This window comes from Sycon ciliatum, chromosome 12, assembly GCF_964019385.1.
Source record: "Sycon ciliatum chromosome 12, ocSycCili1.1, whole genome shotgun sequence".
Classification (NCBI taxonomy): Eukaryota; Metazoa; Porifera; class Calcarea; order Leucosolenida; family Sycettidae; genus Sycon; species Sycon ciliatum.
In genome coordinates, this window is record NC_088654.1 from 3,011,773 (window position 1) to 3,025,385 (window position 13,613).

A 13,613-nucleotide genomic window follows, 5' to 3' on the forward strand; every position below is an offset into this window, starting at 1 on the left:
TACTTGCAAATTCAAGCTGCATCGCCTCCAACAGTGCGGCATTAAGCAAAATCTTTGAAAGATGGGAGAAAACAACAACAACAAAAACACAGCAATAGTCCATAACTGTCATCATTGGCCACGGCTGACTCATAGAACTAGCTTTGATTTGACCCGGTTTGCACCTATGCTCTAAACCTAACTCTTTTTCGAAAACAGGACATAACAACTAAGAAATTTGTGGATATCTCGCAATTGCCTTGTGAAAGAAAATGTCGTTTATCAACTGACAAACTCTGTATACAGTTGCTAAGCACAATCTGCGAATGCACTGCATTGAAAGGTGTTCTTTTAAAAGTGGTGCTTTCTTGCAGGTTTGCCGAGTAGATGGACGTCTCGGTTGCTCTGGATGGCAGTCATGAGTCAGTCAAGTGTTAATTCAAGTCGGCAGGAATAGCCCAAGCTGCCCCGTAGGGAGCAACACACAATTTCCCAAGTATCGCTGAAGTCACACCAACCTCTTCTTCTTTTATAATAATTATGTTGTCTCGTGCCGAGCTCAAAAGAATTGATCCTGATGTGAACAAGCCCATGAGAGTCTCGGTATGACGAAGCATCTGCTGTGAAACAATAACTATCCGGAGGCAATCATCGAAGAGCTTCATTAGTAAAGTTGCCACATCAACCAACAATGTGAGCCTTGTATTAATATTATTTTTTTTTACTATTATTTACACACCGAACTCGTAAAATAAATAATTATGTGGACAAAAACAAACTGCAACTGAGTAGGGGCTGCACTGGGCAGCAGTGATGGTGAGGTGCCAGGGGCTCCACCGACCAAAGGTCTCGGCTTCAATCCCACAAAAACGCACCAGGAAAAAGAATCAGAAATGCAAAGTGAAGCTAGATCTAGCCATGGGGAAGTAGAATGAGTAATAGTGCCGGATGGTGTTTAGAACAGTAACAACAAGATAATGAAAAAATATGATGCTAAACTAACGCTATCATTTCCCTCAAAAGACATTCGGCATAATACAGGTCGTCCCCCGTTAATACGAGTCCGGTTAGTACATAAAGCTGGTTAGTACATCAGAAATCTCAAGTCCCGGACGAAACGTGGTCACTTCCATACAAATTTTGTCGGTTAGTACATAATTCGTTAGTACATAAACCCCGTTAGTACATAACATTTCTCCGGACCACCTACCTCAATAATACATAATTTGTTGGTTTTTTGGCCTTCCAGTGGAGGCACATTGTGTTCTGGTTTCTACTTGTGGACGCAATTAGCTCAGAAATCAGAGCGCACATCACAAGCCGAGAAAGCTCTGTTTTTTTCGAGTGACTATACAGGCGCGGCTGGCATGCTATCATGTAAACTGTAGAATCTTCGCTGACTGTGACCGTTATAACATAATTTTTATGTTATATTGAGGGAATCAAGAATATCTCGCTCCCTAGTCATGGTAGCAAGAAACACTCAGAAAAGTTGAAAAAAGTGAAAAAATTCTAGTACACAAGCAAGTTATGTACACTTTCGTTTAGTACATAAACCCCGTTAATACATAACATTTGTCAAGTCCCAGAGATTATGTATTAACGAAGGACGACCTGTAGTCGGGTTAATGGGATTCCCGGTCAATGTCGTACATGAACGTACTCCGCTCAACCTCAAGGAAGCTCTCGTGAAGTCAGCACTGAATCCTATCTCTCGCTCTGTATCTATGTATCTGGCTCTGTCTCTGTATCTGGCTCTGTCTCTGTATCTGTGTGTCTCTCTCTGTCTCTCAACCTCTCCCTCTGTCTTTCTGTTTCTCTGTCTCTGCCTCCTCTGTCTATGTCTCTCTCTTTCTCTTTCTCTTTCCCTCTCCCTCTAGCTGTGGCTTTTCACACCCACACCCACACGCACACGCACACGCACACGCACACACACACACATACACACACACACACACACACACACACACCATGTACCATGTATACGCCCGTCGCAAGAGAAGCACGCAAATCTGCAAATGCACTGGATGTGCACCCACAGATTTTCTCTTTATAGCAACGATAGCGTATCTGATTCTGATTGAAACAGATCAAGACAAGCGCCAGATTACTGTCTAATCCACACAACTGGCGAAGCCAGGTGAATCGACCCCCCAATGCACACCTGGTCTACACCACACGGAGTACATCGGAATAGGACGGCCAAGACAGTTACCTATGCACACCCTACACTTGCTGGGGTAACCAGTATAGACAGCACGCTGCTTTGATCAAAGCAGACACTAGATGCACTGGTACCTTGAAGTGAAATTGGAGTTATTTTACCAACCAGCCTTGGCAACTGGGTACTGGGAACCCAGGGCCAACAGACGTACCAACAAACTCAGCCATGAAAGCTATAATAGTAACGACACACTGGATTGTGGAGCCGAAACTAGTCCAACTTCCAAAATGCTTTGGCAAGACGGGGTAGCCTTCCGACACAATTTAGATTTAGGTGCCTGGTTTCTCTATCGAAATCACCGAAATTAAAGTTGCACCGAAATTTTCATGTTTTACAGTATCCGTTTATCACTACAGGCAGACCTCACATAACCGCACAAATCCGATTTCCAGAAAAAAAGGATAGGCAAGGGAACCGGATAATCGAACACACATACTGTGTGTGTGTGTGTGTGTGTGTGTGTGTGTGTGTGTGTGTGTGTGTGTGTGTGTGTGTGTGTGTGTGTGTGTGTGTGTGTGTGTGTGTGTGTGTGTGAAGGAGCGGGGGGGGGGTTAAAGACAGAAAATTATAAGTTGCCATGATGGCAGGGTAAGTGGAGATAGCAACCCATCATTATTCTTACCATAGGGCAATACATGTACAGCCAAACCTCGTAAGGACGATTTCAAGTGACTGAACAAATTTTTTTGTCTTATCAGGAGTTTTTCTTATCCAGATCTGACAAAAAAATCGATATGCATATCATATGGGTTGTAGTTACGTGAAGGTGCATACTGTGGTAAATGGGAAGCATTTATTCTCAGCATAAGCCAGAAATAGGTAAGCGCAGTGTGCTAGAATTCGTGACTGTGCTTCCATATACAAACAAATACATTACGATAAAACCATGGATGGAATATGAGGGATTACGGGTGTGCATGTGAAGCACGGCATCTCAACATCCGAGTTTCATACTGCGTCCACAAGAAGTCCTTTTTATATTGCATCACATACAAAAATTCAGCACCCTCTGCGCGTACATCTTGGCTATCAGTAGGGAAAATCCCAGCTCTCTGCGGTGAACCAGTCCAGCGCTGTACGTCCAAACGGTAAAGGGTAAAATAAATGTCAGGTTAAATGCCCTGTTGCATGCCGCCCGCATCGAGGGCGAGCGCCACGCATAAATGCCACGTTGAGTGTCATGTTCAATGTCAGGTAGATTGCCACGTTGGGTACCACGGGTGCATGCACCATGTTGTTTGGACGACATGGTCACCGTGACGTGTGGTGCACACAACCGTAGGCAGAAGCAAAGCATGAGCATGTAGCAACAGCACTCTCTAACACAGCAGCATAGTTCGAGCGGTAGAACGAAGCTGCGTGCACCCATAATTCTACACACACAAGCAACCCGCAGCAGAATGTTGACAATAGATTTGGTCTCGGAACATCGCCTCCCACCCCCCCCCCCCTCCCCTCTACCCTCCTCCCACCCCTCACCTTCCCTTAAAGAACTCAGACACCAACTGATAACTTACGTGAGATCTGGAAGAACACTTTCTGAGTATATGCAGACGAGGAACTGTATTTCGATGCGAGACTAAGCATGCGGAAATAGAAGGGCCCTGTTGTTCTGACATTTGTTAGTGTTACGGTGCTGGCGGACGTGGTGATCGACGTGCTGGCGCCTTTTAATAGACCAATCTGCACGCTCAGTTTGGCCGTGGGGTTAACCGTCGGCAAAGACAGGGTGACCGCTGCTCGTTTAGTGTCGTATGCAGCAAACGGGAACATTGGCCAGGTGTACACAGGGTAGCCTGTAGGGAAAGGAGACGAGATCATGATGAGAGGAATTATCATCGCGTACGGATTTTGGGGATACGATTATCGGTACCATATTTCCCATGACATTTTATAAGTCATATTACCCTTTTTGTGGGCCATGTGTTTCGGAATAGTCGCGTTGCTAGGATGTCATACTTGATTATAAGGCCACCCCCTTCTGCGTCCAAGAAGTTTAGTGTAAAAAGGTGCCACTTATATTCGCGGAATTTGGTACGTCATGAGTGGCTACAAGTTTCCGCTCGTGCAGATAGGCGTGCCTACTGAGCTGACGTACGTACACGTGTACATCACATGCAAGCACATACTATCAGTGCGCACTTGCCCATACACACACGGACACACACGAACAGACCTATGCACACACACACGAACAGACATATGCACACACACACACGAACAGACATATGCACACACACACACACACACACACACACACACACACACACACACACACACACACACACACACACACACACACACACCTTGAACCTTGAACTTGCCCATTGCCGTGGGCAATGATAGCGAAAGGACCAATTCGGCAGCACACACACACACACACACACACACACACACACACACACACACACACACACACACACACACACACACACACACACACACACACACACACACATACACACTCACACACGCACACACACTCATGCGAACACAAACAGCCCCTCTTTCTCTCATGCATTCACCTGGACACAAACACTCGTAAATGACAAGCAAGGTCGACCACATTCTCTTTTGGAGGAGACAAAACAACATTGAATTAGCACATACGGCAGATTCAAATGCAAAAGCGTAAAGTGTATTTTTAGTGAGGAAATGGATTTCCAGGAAAGCATGTGGCTTTTCCAACCATGATATTGTGTGCCATGATAATTACAGTACTAGTCTGTTAAAAAATCACGTTTCATGTGTCTTCCCAAGGCCCCTGCACCGAGCGGAATCCTGTTTTGACCGGACAATTTCTGTGCACCAAAGTGCTGTGGATCGAACGTGCATCCCTGGATCAAGCGGAATCCTGTCATATCAGGACAGTTTCCGCTGCACCGATGGCGTCCGGTCAGCGCAGGTTGTACTCTGCATGATCTCACTTATACTCCAACACATGTCAAGTTCAGGTACACCTAGTGCAATGCAACGTTGGTCGTTGTAGGCAAGTGATGTTGTGGACATCAAAAAGCCAATACAGACCGCGACAGGAATCCCTACAGTGAACAGGGTTGTGCTCATTTTTAAACTGCTTTAAAAATGCTATGGGAAAGGAAATGGACCAAGGAACTACAAGTTACGCTATACTGTCCACTAACACCACTGATGACTTGTAGTTCCCCCGTCCTTTTCTTTCCCATAAAATCATCCTTGGCTCTCCATCCGAGTCATTCAAAATTAAATCTGATTGCATCAGTCCGGTTTGCGCCCTAAACGGGGACAAAACTCGATATTCCCCGACCTTGGTCTGCATAGCGCCCGGCATGACATTGACTTGCATAATCGGATATAATTGAGCAGCACTGGATGACACTTCTGAAATAACTATCATGACAATTTTTGACCAGTCCATTAAGAAACCTTGTTCAGCCAACAATAAATGATAAAAATGCATGGTTCTCTTGAGACTAAGGTTGCGTTCTTAAATCCCCTCGGAAAGGTTGGAGACTGTCCGAAAAGTTCGAGAGCTGTTCTTATATCCTCTCCGACTTTTAGGAGGCTCTCCAAAGCTCTCCAAGCTGGTTGAAACTTGGAGATTCCCGCGGTTTGGGATCAGCGCATGCGGACTACCACTAAAAGCCACGTGTTCATCATGAGTGTACGCATTTCCCTTTCCGCATACGCACACATACAAACAAAATGTCGTCACTCAAGATCGCGGCCCTTTGACGCTTCATTTTGCTTGACATGTGCAAAATATCCCCGAATTCTTCGAGACCCGTTCTTGAGTAATCCAGTTTCTTCGACTTCTCTTTTCTTCTTCTTCTTCTAGAAGCTAGAGAATATAAGAACGCACCCTAAGTTAGCCTGAGTTTTCAGCATCCGGAAAAACTGGACGCCACACAAAGGTATATTATCACAGGGATTGCTACAGATTTTTGACTTGTCCGTTAACTCAAGCACAGCCACTTACACGCTTAGAAGTTATCCATTTCACAAACCCTTTCCACTCTGATGCTGAGCCTGGTCGAAAAATCTGGTGAATGCCTAAAAGTCTGTGTTCACAGTAAAGAGGCTGTTAGCGAGATGATAAAGTTCTAAATTCGAGCAAGAGTACATAACACCCAATAATGTGCAACTCCAGCCATGGGGTCCGGGCGGCAGAACTTCACATCACCTGATGAAACCCGCACACATTTGTACCCTGTGCATGATAGATGCAGGGTCGTACGCAACCCTGCTTTGCGTTCAACTCGCTTGTGGTCACTTTGCACTGCTTGCCAGCGTAACGTTTTGGACCGTGCCAAGTGAAGTGAAGTTCTGTCATCGCAGCACCCTATAGAGGTTGCGCAGGCAGTTGCACACTCTTGGGGGTTATGTACTCTTGATGGGAGTGGCAAGCTCAAGTTTTAGGGTACAGCCTGACGGGGTCTCACCTCTTGGTGGGGTGCCGGTGGAGGTGAGTGAAATTGTGTAGATCTTCGGGACGTATATATCGATGCGCGATCGGAAATACGTGCCCTTGTGTCCGACCTTCATCAGAATGCGGATTGGATCGTGGTGGAGGCGGACCGTAAAGTTTTGCGTTTCAAACCACTCGCCTGCCACCTGGTCGTAGTACTCCACCTCCGCTTCCCAATGCACTACGTTATGCTGCATGAGGAGGCTGGTCCGGTTGGGAGTATGCACCATAACATCTGTAGTAGGCGACAGATAGGGGCGGGAATGGGTGAAAGGATAGGTAGATACAGGATAGGACAAATCGTTAAATCGTTAGAATTAAATGCTCATTACTAGTCTTACAGCACGCGTTTGGTATGGCCGATGCAAAGCTACGGCGGCCAACAATTGCCCAGCCATGATACAGACTGACAGTATACGAGCACACAGTAAGCTTGTATTTATGAGCAGATGTGGGCGCACTTGGCTCACTGCCTCATCAAGCCAAGATGCTTACAGTTCTCCCTTTGGGGATTGCTTTCACTAGAACGATGGATTCAGAGTATTGATAGGGTAAGAAGTGGCGACCAGAAACACCCCAAGGTTGTCAAACAGCTCTGATTGCCAGCACAGGAAGGAGCAAAGAGCAATAACAGCAAGAGCTGGAAGTATAGCAAAACCTGTCAAGGCGACCACTTTGATAAGGCGACCACCTGTCCCAGGAGACCACTACAACCAGGACCAATGGAGGTTATTTCCAGTCCAATGACCCTTGAAAAGAAGACCCCCTCCCCTGTACACGGGGACCACATTTGCAAGGTCCCTTGAGCCGGCACCTTAGACAGGTTTCAATGTAATGCATATGCTCCGAAACAGCCTCATACCGACTTGCAGGGTAACAGAAGGCATCATATAATTATTATGTTGGCCAAGGGAAAACCCCATTGCAGGTACATGCGCGCTGGTGGATTGCTAATTCCGGTCACCCTGCCACGCAAGGACTTATATTTGGGAAAACAAACACACACACACACACATGCACGCATGCACACACATTCACACACACACACACACACACACACACGCACACACACACAATACATTATGCCCATTCGGAGATGATTGCAGATCCCGAAGGGACCAACAGTGTTCAAGTCACGAGCCTGGCGAGTCAAGTCCTGGCAACGGCGATAGCGCTTTCCACAAGTGCAAACGAAGTGTAAGGTGACAGGCTCGGTCGGAGGAATGGTGCTGCATGCTGATCTCCACTCTCTGCTATCCTCGGCGAGGTCGTACCAGTCCACTATCTGGCGCTCCTTCATGTCGGACACAACATTGTTCCATCCCCGCTTCCGGGGCACATGACATGGCCGGGTCTTGTCCAGTTCGCCGAAGAGGATACACTTTGGCATACGGGAGTCATCCATTCGAGCAACATGGCCTAACCAGCAGTGTCGACGCATTTACACCACTTTTGGGCCAGATGACTGCTGAGATCTCGGCTTGCTTGGCGAAAGCTTCCCGAGCATTTGGCACATTGCGCTCATCTGTCTTTTCCAATCGCGATCTCTCCATCAAGACGAAGGTGCACGTATATTCGGCCGTTGTCTTGTCGACGCTGCTGTATGGTTGTGAGACCTGGGCAACTAAGGCCGTGGATGTTCGTCGGCTTGCAGCCTTTCATCACCACTGCGTTCGCTTCCTGCTGGATATTCCCAGAGAAACACAATGGCAGGAGCACATCTCCAACACCACTCTCCTTGAACGAGCCAAGATACAGCCGATCGAGGAGTCACTGAAAACGCGTCGACACACACACACCCACCCACCCACCCACCCACACACACACACACACAGAGACACACACCTGGCCTGGTGTTAAGCTGCTAAATGCTTGGCCATGCCGCCCCCGAGACAGGGGAGAGTAGTACACACACACACACACATAAAATATTCACACACATGATGTTTAACAAGTAGAATAGTAAAATACGCTGTCTTACATTGGCATGTGGTTCCGTTACCACACATCAGTCCCCCCGTACACCTTGGATTACAGGTGTCTGGACAAGAAAACACCAAGATGGAGTGAAAACATGTGTCTGTGGTGCATACCATATTTCTCTGATCGTAAGTCACACTCGATTGTAAGTCACACTGACTTACGATCGATTGTAAGTCACACTCGATTGTAAGTCACACTCGATCGTAAGTCACACTCGATCGTAAGTCACACTCGATTGTAAGTCGCACTCGATTGTAAGTCACACTCCATTGTAAGTCACAATCGATTGTAAGTCACACTCGATTGTAAGTCACACTCGATTATAAGGTGAGACAATGTTGGCTTGATAGAGTTTTGTTCATCGCTTGTTTGTACTTGCTGTGGCGTGACTCGTTTGTAGACCCATAAATAGTGAGATTATTCGGCCATTTTTGAGGGGTATGGCTTTTCACTGAGCAAAGCTGAGTTCATGGACGGCTTGTGCCTCCGTTATGGTGGGATGCCGCCGAGGTTACCAACTCATTGCTTTTGTGGACGGGACAATGGTATTGACCATTTTTTGTCATGTCCCCTTGGTGGGTTTACCATTATCTGCCATAATGAGCTCCGGGATGTGACAGCCTCTCTCCTTCAAGAGACCTGTCACGATGTCTCCATTGAGCCACTGCTGCAGCCACTCACTGGAGAGAGAATGAGATACAGGTCTGCTATTGTGGAGGAACATGCGCGGCTTGATGTAGCGGTCAGTGGTTTGTGGGGCAGTCGTTTTGAGCGTACTTTACTTGGTATACGGGGTTTCAATCCTCATGCACGCTCAAATCGATCTGCACCACACGCCATGAAAAAGAAAAGCGACGATGTTATGAAGAGAGAGTGAGAGAGGTGGAGCATGCGACGTTCATGCCTGTTGTGTTGTCGGCAAATGGTGACATGGGAAGAGCGGCGACATCACTCTATCGCCGAATCGCGTTATTGAGAGCGGAAAGGAGGAAGGAGCAGTACTCCCACGTAATATCTTTTATCAGAGGCCGTCTCTCATTTGCCCTGTTGCGGTCATACATCATGTGTTTGCAGGGTTCACGGGGTCTTTTCCGTGAGCGATCGGTTCGGCATCCGGAGTCTGCTGAGCTGGTTGTTGCTGAGGCCCAGGTTGCTCGCATGTGAGAATCTATAAATTGCAGCAGATTATTTTTATTATAAATACTGGACATGGATACTGTACTCAGTGACTTTTTACAATTTACAGGCTACGTTTTATTATTAAGAAAGGGTTTGCTCCCCACACCGGAGCTCGCGCTATTCCGCCGACTTTACTTGACACTTGACTGACTCACGACTGCCATCCAGAGCACACGAGAAGTCCATCGAACCTTCGACTCGGCAAACCTGCAAGAAAGCACATCTCCCTGCTCAATACACAGTGTTTCGGGGAATTCACCCCTCATCAGTTGAGCTTGAGTAGGCTGAGGAAGATTGTGCCTGAAGAGCACCACTTATATAGTGCTCTCCAGGCACAAACATCACCAGGGATCCAAACTTACAGAGACGATGATTTGTAAGAAAGGGTTCTTACAAATCATCGCCGAAGTCGCAACCACTACTTCGTACTGTTGTGCCCAGCGCGGGCTTGCGACTAGTTGGTTTGGAGGTGACAGCGTTGCGAATGACCGAGGGTCCTCAACGTCTGGTCTCACCATCCAGGAGCGACACTGACTCACGCTGCTAGCTGGTGTTCACGAGGTGTTTGTCGCGCTGGAAATGGAGCGTCTCTGTAAGTTTGTATCCCTGGTGATGTTTGTGCCTGGAGAGCTCTTCAGGCACAATCTTCCTCAGCCTACTCAAGCTCAACTGATGAGGGGTTAATTCCCCGAAACACTGTGTATTGAGCAGGGAGCGGTGCTTTCTTGCAGGTTTGCCGAGTCGAAGGTTCGATGGACTTCTCGTGTGCTCTGGATGGCAGTCGTGAGTCAGTCAAGTGTCAAGTAAAGTCGGCGAAATAGCGCGAGCTCCGGTGTGGGGAGCAAACCCTTTCTTACAAATCATCGCCGAAGTCGCAACCACTACTTCGTACGTTTTATTATTATTATTATTATTATTATTGTAAAGCTTTCCTTTTGATCTTGTCTCTTATTGTTGTAACCTTTCCACAATAATTGTGTTGCATTGTCCAAAAACATTTTTTTGAGGGGTATGCAAGTTTCAAGGTTCCCTTCAGAAACTTTTTCAAGGACTTTCCACAATCGATTTACACCCCAAAGGGAACATACCTGCAAATTTCGAGCGAAATCGGTTTGGTTGGTTTATATGCTACTTCCCAGTACAACTCAAAACCTGCGCTCAGAACTACTTGAAACTACAGCCACTTTTGCAAACAATGGAGAGGCCCTCTGGAGAGCGCAGATGTGCTGTAGGGGTTGATGGGAGAAAGGTGTGCGATACACAACATTCCTATTTCTTAGTACGGAGGCTTTACTCAACTACAGCAGTTAGCTATAGTGAGATGGTCCAATACCATGATTGAGAAGTAGGATATCAGGAGACACTACAAATGTATGCAAGAATGAACGCTCTCCAATGCAGTATACAATATCCACAGTACCCAGAACCTGGAGTCCCTCACCATTAGCCGCACACAAACGGGGAGCAGCTTGCAAGGGCACATCACCATACGTGGACAAAAATGTTTGCTCATGCAACATAGAAACACAGGAAGCAGAGTCAATTAACACCGTTACACACTTGCCTTGAACATGGAGATCTAGCGTAGGGACTACAGACGATACAGCCTCGATACGTACTCCATCTGATGGCTCCTCGTGAACGACTGGGAGTTGTCCCACACCACCAGTCGTACTCAGTTTCCCGAGCGCCAAGGGTTGTGCGGGCAATCTAGAGCAAAATGGCCAGGTTGTCCACAACCACAACAAATCGGTGGTTCCACCTGACCACCACGACCATACGAATGTTCACGACCACTGCTACTACTATGAGGCTGATCAAATTCGAAACTTGCTCCTGTTCGTGGAGCAACAATTTCCAAACAGCTGAGTCTCTTTTCGAGGTCTGTCAACCTGCGATCAAGTTTCTCGAGCGCTTGAGCTAGTTGATCACGCACTCCGGTGTCATTAAACTGGAGTGCAACTCTGAGGCACTGGCATGTTCGTCAGACGGTATCTTGAACGGAGGAGGTCGAGGGGACCTGGTCGTCTTTCTGCCTTTGGACTTGCCCATCTCGATATCTCAACTATCAAAATAATGGCACAAGCTACAAACATTAAAGGGGAAACTCAGATGTTGAGCCATAAATAAATGTAGAAGAGAAAAGGAAATATGGATACGAGTTAAGAGTAACTCTCCATCACTGTCTCAGTACTCTGTCAGTTTTGTGCCTAGTTATTGCACTTTCTGACTGTATATAGTATCATGTTACAGTGATGGAGAGTTACTCTTAAAGGGGAAGTTAAGGCAAAAAATAAAATTTCACCAGTTGTAGTCTTCGGGGTGCTGAGTCGAATGGTCGTGGTCCGAGGAAGCTGAGACGCTCCCTTCCTACTTGAATCCCAATCGAACTCGCGCACTTCCACCGAAACTGGGTGACTGCGCCCTACTAGATGGGGATTTGTATGCAAAATGTCACTAAAAGCGCCATTTCGTTCTTATAAAAGCACGGGCGACCGCGATTGGCCCATAGGTTGTAGTCTTATGGACGCTGAGTCGACTGGTTTTGGTCCGAAAAGGCTGCGATGCAGCGTTCCTCCTTTATTCCCAATCGAACATGGTTGAACAAGCGGTCACGTGCTCCTGCGTACGCCAGTCACCTGGTCACCGTGCCTGCAGGGTACAACTTACTAGCCTGTTTGACCTTTTTTGGGTGCAGTCCTGTCACTTGAGTTGAACATTGGTGTGAAAGTTGTCGCCTGCTGGCGTGGTGACCAGGTGATTTGGGCACCCAGGAGCACGTGACCGCTTCTTCAACCATGTTCGATTGGGAATAAAGGAGGAACGCTGCATCGCAGCCTTTTCGGACCAAAACCAGTCGACTCAGCGTCCAAAAGACTACTTTCCACCAAGGTTCAACTTAAGTGACAGGACTGCACCCAAAAAAAGGTCAAAACAGGCTGTAAGTTGTACCCTGCAGGCACAGTGACCAGGTGACTGGTGTACCCAGGAGCACGTGACCGCTTGTTCAACCATGTTCGATTGGGAATTAGGGGCGAACGCTGCATCGCAGCCTTTTCGGACCAAAACCAGTCGACTCAGCGTCCAAAAGACTACAACATATGGGCCAATCGCGGTCATCCGTGCTTTTATAAGAACGAAATGGCGCTTTTAGGGACATTTTGCATACAAACCCCCATCTAGTAGGGCGCAGTCACCCAGTTTCGGTGGAAGTGCGCGAGTTTGATTGGGATTCAAGTAGGAAGGGAGCGTCTCAGCTTCCTCGGACCACGACCATTCGACTCAGCACCCCGAAGACTACAACTGGTGAAATTTAAATTTTTGCCTTAACTTCTCCTTTAACTCGTATCCATATTTCCTTTTCTCTTCTACATTAAAGGGGAAGTTAACTCCTGGGTACACCAGTCACCTGGTCACTGTGCCTGCAGGGTACAACTTACAGCCTGTTTTGACCTTTTTTTGGGTGCAGTCCTGTCACTTAAGTTGAACCTTGGTGGAAAGTTGTCACCTGCTGGTGTGGTGACCAGGTGATTTGGGCACCCAGGAGCACGTGACCGCTTGTTCAACCATGTTCGATTGGGAATAAAGGAGGAACGCTGCATCGCAGCCTTTTCGGACCAAAACCAGTCGACTCAGCGTCCAAAAGACTACAACATATGGGCCAATCACGGTCATCCGTGCTTTTATAAGAACGAACTGGCGCTTTTAGTGACATTTTGCATACAAATCCCCATCTAGTAGGGCGCAGTCACCCAGTTTCGGTGGAAGTGCACGAGTTCGATTGGGATTCAAGTAGGAAGG

General features: G+C 47.2%; 1 protein-coding gene across 2 annotated transcripts in view; it reads right to left on the minus strand.

The window, feature by feature from the left end:
• Positions 1 to 13,613, minus strand: part of LOC135828757 (uncharacterized) — a 39,165-nt gene continuing 25,552 nt past the window's right edge. For both annotated transcript variants that reach the window (XM_065341181.1, XM_065341182.1), the window contains 4 exons: positions 8,632 to 8,691; positions 6,625 to 6,885; positions 3,721 to 3,999; positions 1 to 52 (listed from right to left, as the gene is read on the minus strand). In XM_065341181.1, the coding sequence (XP_065197253.1) occupies positions 42 to 52; positions 3,721 to 3,999; positions 6,625 to 6,885; positions 8,632 to 8,691 (611 nt within the window). In that variant the 3' untranslated portion in view covers positions 1 to 41. The remainder of the gene's footprint in view (positions 53 to 3,720; positions 4,000 to 6,624; positions 6,886 to 8,631; positions 8,692 to 13,613) is intronic.